The sequence below is a fragment of the Bufo gargarizans genome, chromosome 10 (assembly GCF_014858855.1).
Source record: "Bufo gargarizans isolate SCDJY-AF-19 chromosome 10, ASM1485885v1, whole genome shotgun sequence".
NCBI classification, from domain to species: domain Eukaryota; kingdom Metazoa; phylum Chordata; class Amphibia; order Anura; family Bufonidae; genus Bufo; species Bufo gargarizans.
Window position 1 is genome coordinate 74448353 of NC_058089.1, and position 6242 is coordinate 74454594.

Sequence of the window (6242 nt, forward strand, 5' to 3'; positions counted from 1 at the left end):
TTATTCCCATTGACAATGAATGGGGACAAAACGGAAGCATTTTACTCTGGTATTGAGCCCTTATGACGGATCTCAATAGTGGAAAATAGAAACGCTAGTGTGAAAGTAGCATAAGTAAACTTTTACAAAATTATTACTACATAAAGTGACACATGTTGGATTTGTCAAAAATAGGCTTGGGCAGGAAGGTGAAAACTGGCCTGGAGTAGGAGGAGTTAAATATAAAATGCTGTGTACCAATTTGCACAATTTCTCCAAAGCAGATCGCCAAAACTTCGGATTCATTTGGCAGAAACATTTTTGTGAAATATGCAATAAATCTTATTTGTGCTCATGCCTATTCCATGCCCTGAGAAAGGGGTCAGATCAAGTATTATTTTTTGCTGGTCTGTATAGTAATCTTTGGACTATTAAAAGCTTAATATCATTATTTTTGAAACTGTTGATTTACAGAAAATATTAATTTGATGTATAGTAATGGAAGATGTATGCAATCTAACTATAATTTTCCATTCAAATACGTAATCTGACTGAAAATATTTTACCCTTATCTATACTCCTCTGCGCAGCTGGTAGAGTGTTCTATATTAACTCAAGGCCTCAGATAGAGAGTTTAAAAAAACCATAAACATGACCTTCTGATAACTTGAGCTCTAATTTGGTTGGTTGCTTGAGAGTATATAAGAGTGACAAATGTGTTCCAGTGCCACTGTTACACAGTGACTACAATGGCATTCCTTTGGCTCTTGTCATGCCTTGCCCTGCTTGGGGGTACTCTTGGTAAGTTAGAAAATGCCTAAGTTAACATTTTATTTTCTATAGTAATTTCTTAGATTGAATAATAATAATTTCTTAATATTTAGGCTGCGGTGTGCCAAGTATCAAACCTGTTATTACTGGCTATGCAAGAATTGTGAACGGTGAGAATGCCGTTTCTGGTTCCTGGCCATGGCAAGTGTCCCTTCAGGTACTGTGAAAACATTTAACATACCTAGTTTAAATTATTCCAAAGATATATCTAATAATAATTGCAATCCCATACTATTTGTTCACACTAACATCATCGCTTTAGTTCAAGGCATCTTTAAAAGATACTAATGAATCTTGATGGCTTGTATTGACTCATAATGGTCCCATTAGCGGTGATGTGCCATTTGAGAACAGGTGACCACTGAGGACAGTGATTGACCACAGTGGTCATGAGACCAAGCCACATTGACCCTGTCAGAAATCCATCAGAAAAGGAGCCAGTGCGACTGTGAACAGTTAAAGGAGTTAAGCCATGGTTAATGTAAAAATGAAAATCCGACATCATATGGCACATGACGATATCTTTCTAACAAAACTAGAACCAGCCCTGTTCCTCACATGGATCCAGAGATCTCTAGATTCACTGCCCATATTGCTCTGCTAGATCATCTTCAGCCTGCCAGCTCAGGGGGCCTGTCCTTTCTGCTGCAACTCTTTTTCCGTAACTGCCACAGCTTCTAACATAGCATATGGCTGGTGGCAGTTGAAGATTTAAACTGAGCACGTTTGACCCATAAAAATAAGGAAAAGAACAAACAGCAGGTGGCAGGTATACAGATACATTTTATTTAATAGCCCACTGGCCATACTACATTTTTTATTACATACAATTACAAAAGTATTCATATCCAGGTTTGATGCTGGTAGAATATGCTTTATGACACAAGCCCTTTTAGTGTATTTTTTTATTTATTAGGCAGACATTACAGGCAGAGACTAAGTTGGCTTCTAGGTGGACTAAGGGCTTGTGTGTCTAAGGGCTTAAGTGCATGGCCATATTTTCTTCAGTGTATCTTTTTTTCATGGATAGTGCACACTGACCAATTTATTTCTATGGGGCGATACACACATCTGTTTTCTAATGGTTCAGCGTGTCCAATCTGCATCTCAGTGCAGTTCCTATTCTTTTCTGTGTTTGTGGATGAAGAATGGCCCTTTCTATTGATGAGAGTAAGATAAGAACTTCACATGAAAGGAATCAACTTTCACAGATCCATTTTTTGTAGACTGAAAATAAGACACTGTCATGCGTCATAATACCTAATGCAAAGTCCAAATATAGCAGAAATTTCCCTACAAAAAAATTGCCCCAAATCAGAAGATTTTTTGTGCTGTGGATTTGCAGTTTATTTTACAGTACACTACTATGCATTGAGATGGGTGAGATCCTTGGTGAAAATGATCAAGAAAGAGCTTTGCTACATATTTTTAAATTTGCAAATCATCATACAGTATTTCCATACTGATTTTATCCGTGGCATTGAAAACCCCATCCACATAAATTGTACTGTAAACTGGGCCACAAATCTATCACAATTCTACCATGTCTGAACATAGCACAAGTAGTTCTAATGTGAGTGAAAACTGTAAAATGTCCCTTTCTGGGTTATTAGAAAACAAAACATTGACTCATATTATTGTACCCTACAGGACTACACTGGATTCCACTTCTGTGGTGGTTCCCTGATCAACAGTCTCTGGGTTGTCACTGCTGCTCACTGTGGAGTCACGTAAGTATTTTATATTAGTTGACTTTATAGTATTTCATATGCCAGCATTTTAAAGTTTAGAGCAACTCTGGAATTCCATCAAAGTTTATTAAATTTGTGAAAATAATATGTTGACGTGGTACCTCAGAGTAAAACCATGAATATCTGTGACTCTCTGATACACAGAACCTCCCACCGTGTAATTCTGGGTGAATTTGACCGTTCCTCCTCTGCTGAGCCTATTCAAACCAAGACCATTTCCAGGGTAAGCTACACTAAAATGGCTAAACAAATACAGACATAAACTTACATATGGAAATATATCACAAATGAAGATGCCATGAATGTTTTGACACATCATTTGTAAATGGAAATCAGATGCAATTGAAAGTGCTAACTACATATATAACTGATGTGGTCTTTTAACAGGTCTTCAGACACCCCAGCTACAACTCCTTTACCATTGCAAATGATATCACTCTCCTGAAGCTCACCAGTGCTGCTACATTCGACAGCCGGGTCTCCCCTGTGTGCGTTGCTGCTAGCGTTGATGTATTCAATGGAGGAGAGAGATGTGTTACTACTGGATGGGGCTATGTAAATGCTGCATGTAAGTTTCCATAATTACAGACAGCGCTATAAGTATATAGGAAACATTGGGGCAGATTTATCAAAGCATTTACACCTGCTTTCTGGTGTGAATAAGCAGAAAAATATGACATTAAGGCTGAAACCAACCTGTAACTAACCCTGTTGCACATGTTTGCTAGAGATGAGCAATTTTTGTTTCGAGTAAAAATTGATTCTACACAAATAAGAAAGAAAGAGACAGAAAGAAGGAAAGACTCCTTGAAAGGAGACATGAAAATCAGCCTTTCTTCTAAAAGGAAGGAGTATTAAACGTCTCTGTATAACACTCCTCTGGAAAAGAGATGTGTGCATATCTTTGGGTTTCTGGGAAAGATATTAAATTGAACTTTTCTTTCAAAAATAAAAAGAAAGCTAAGCCTCTAATGCCATCAGATGTAAGTGATATTTTCCCCAGAAACCCAGAGGAGCATTGTCTGGCCCACACGAGTACTCAAGTGCTCTCCATATCAATCAAGGCCTCTCAGGCAGCTAAGCTACGGTAATTCTTTCTGTTCAGCCATGATTTAAAAAAATGAGTTCTTTCTATCTCTGATTAACCTAAAATGAATCTCAAGAATTTTGGGTTTGTTCACACTCAGCTCTAATTTCTTGCCAATTATTATTTTATAAACAAAGGTGTGTTAGACACAAAACATATTAATCTGTCACATACTGCACATGGAGAGACACAGAAGAATTGCTAATAATTATACTATTCTTACATCATTTTTGGGTGGTTTCTATTATGCAAGCCCCACAAAGTGACTTCAGAAGGGAACTGGTCCTTAAAAAGTGGGTTTTGGAAATTTTCAGAGAAATTTCAAGATTTGCTTCTAAACCTCTAAGCCTTCTAACGTCCCCCAAAAATAAAATGGCATTCACAAAATGATCCAAACATGAAGTACTGTAGATATATGGGGAATGTAAAGTAACTATTTTTTGAGGTATTACTTATCTATTATAAAAGTAGAGAAATAGAAATGAGGAAATTTGCAAATTTTTCAAAATTTGGGGTAAATCTGGTATTCTTTATAAATAAAAATGATTTTTTTAACTCAATTTTACCACTGTCATGAAGTACAAGATGTGACGAGAAAACAATCTAAGAATGGCCTCGATAAGTAAAAGCGTTTCAAAGTTAAATACCACATATAGTGACACATGTCAGGTGGCAGGGTACTTAAGGTGAAATATGGCAGGGTCCTTAAGGGGTTAAATAATTACTTCATAATGTTTTTTTAATTTGTTTTGCCCAGTTTTTTGTACAAAAAAAAAAAAAAAAAGCCCTATGTGAGATGATTACAAAGCATAAATTATTTAGGTAGCCCAACAAATAAAAAAGTTAAGTCTTTCAGACGAGCATGTCTTTTGCGGAAATCATGCTTTCTGTACAGAATAATGCCGTGTGCTCCTGCAAAACTAGCAGTGTCCATAAGATGGAGTGTGATTTCCACACAGGACACACTCGTCTGAAAGAGGCCTTAGGGCTGGTTAACTGCCACACTTCTCAGACCTACAGTAGTTATTAAAGGGTTAAGCTTAATATCAGTTCCTTTATTATGCCTTGTTTTTCTTAGCACAAATAACTCCAAGCAAACTGCAGCAGGTCGCTCTGCCTCTTCTGACCACTACTGACTGTCAGAGATACTGGGGATCCAAAATCCTTAGCACCATGGTCTGCGCTGGAGCATCTGGAGTCTCCTCCTGCATGGTATGATATCATAAGAAGCTTTTGGTCCTACCTAAGACATTGTCATTGTGAATGAACAGAATTAGGCCTTTTACATGTGTAATTTCTATTTCTCACCCTATAAAACTAGTCAAAGATAGTATGCTAGGGAAGAATAGGGCCCCACAGAGGTGTATTTGAGTTATATTTATATTACAACTCTGTACAACCTGGAGTAATATGCCTGTGTACAGGACATGGGGCCTTTTCCAAAGCTTGTTGATCTCACAGATAGGACTCTGATCCCACCATTGGCACTATATATACAACACCTGCATTGAGCCATAATGTGGCAATATACATGATATTTTGCTAAATGAATTCCCAAGAGACACCGGGACATGAATAAATCTGTAGGATGCTCACATTTTCTTTGAATTCCTCTATAGGGTGACTCTGGTGGACCTCTTGTATGCCAGAGAAATGGGGCTTGGACCTTGGCTGGCATTGTGTCCTGGGGAAGCTCTACCTGCTCTACATCTACTCCTGCTGTGTACGCTCGGGTGACCGCTCTTAGAGCCTGGTTGGACCAGACAGTTGCTGCTAACTAAATGTATCTCTATGAATATTAGTCATTAATAAAGTTACTATAATAAATAATATTTTGTAACAATTAAGTGTATATTTAATAACACATAATGTGCAAAACATGTACTGGGGTGTAACTACAACTGAGTGGGCCTCCCAGCAAATGTTCGAATGGAGCCCTGCCCTACCAGCAACTTCCCTGCAACCTCCTCCCATGCAACCCTCACTCTGTCTAACTTGGTGGTCAGTGAGGGTAGCCATCCATCTCCTCTTGTACTGTAACCCCTTTAATACCGAAGGTTTTTTTGTCTTCGTGTTTTCCTTTTTCTTCCCTGTCTTCCCGGAGCCATAACTTTTCTATTTTCCCATTCACATAGCTGTATATGGGCCTTTTTTTTTTACAGGACAATTTGTACTTTCTATTGCCTCCATTTAATATGGAATACGAAAGGAAAAACAAAATAAGAATACAGAATTCCACCACAGTTTTCCGGGTTCCCTATGTGGTAAAACTGTCCTGTGCCCTTCATTCTCTGGATCACTACAATTACAACAAAATCATATTTATATAGTTTATTCTTGTGCTTTAATACTGAAACAACAAGATTTTTTTTCTTTTCATTGCCATATTCTGACCCCAGTAACTTTTTTATAGTTATGTCTATGGATCTGTTTTTTTTTCAGGATGATCTGTAGTTTTTATTAATACCATTTTGTAGTGTGTGCGACTTTTCACTCACATTTTACGACATTTTTTGGGCAAGTGAAGTGATGAAAAAACGGTGAATTGTCATTTTGATGTTAGTTTTTTTTCTAATAACCATTCACCGTATTTT

General features: G+C 37.5%; 1 protein-coding gene across 1 annotated transcript; it reads left to right on the forward strand.

The window, feature by feature from the left end:
* Positions 1–728: 728 nt before the first annotated feature.
* On the forward strand, positions 729–5429 carry LOC122920953 (chymotrypsinogen A-like). The gene is made up of 7 exons (XM_044270796.1): positions 729–780; positions 864–967; positions 2461–2540; positions 2706–2784; positions 2949–3129; positions 4727–4860; positions 5268–5429. Exons 1-7 carry the CDS (start codon positions 729–731, stop codon positions 5427–5429), a joined length of 792 nt encoding a protein of 263 aa, XP_044126731.1.
* The last annotated feature ends 813 nt before the right edge of the window (positions 5430–6242 follow it).

What these genes read in the sequence shown, in the direction of transcription:
- LOC122920953 (XM_044270796.1), top strand. Translation starts at nt 729, where the DNA reads ATGGCATTCCTTTGGCTCTTGTCATGCCTTGCCCTGCTTGGGGGTACT. An exon ending in CCTGCTTGGGGGTACTCTTG is followed by an intron (nt 781 to 863) that starts GTAAGTTAGAAA and finishes CTTAATATTTAG; the next exon opens with GCTGCGGTGTGCCAAGTATC. An exon ending in AAACCAAGACCATTTCCAGG is followed by an intron (nt 2,785 to 2,948) that starts GTAAGCTACACT and finishes GTCTTTTAACAG; the next exon opens with GTCTTCAGACACCCCAGCTA.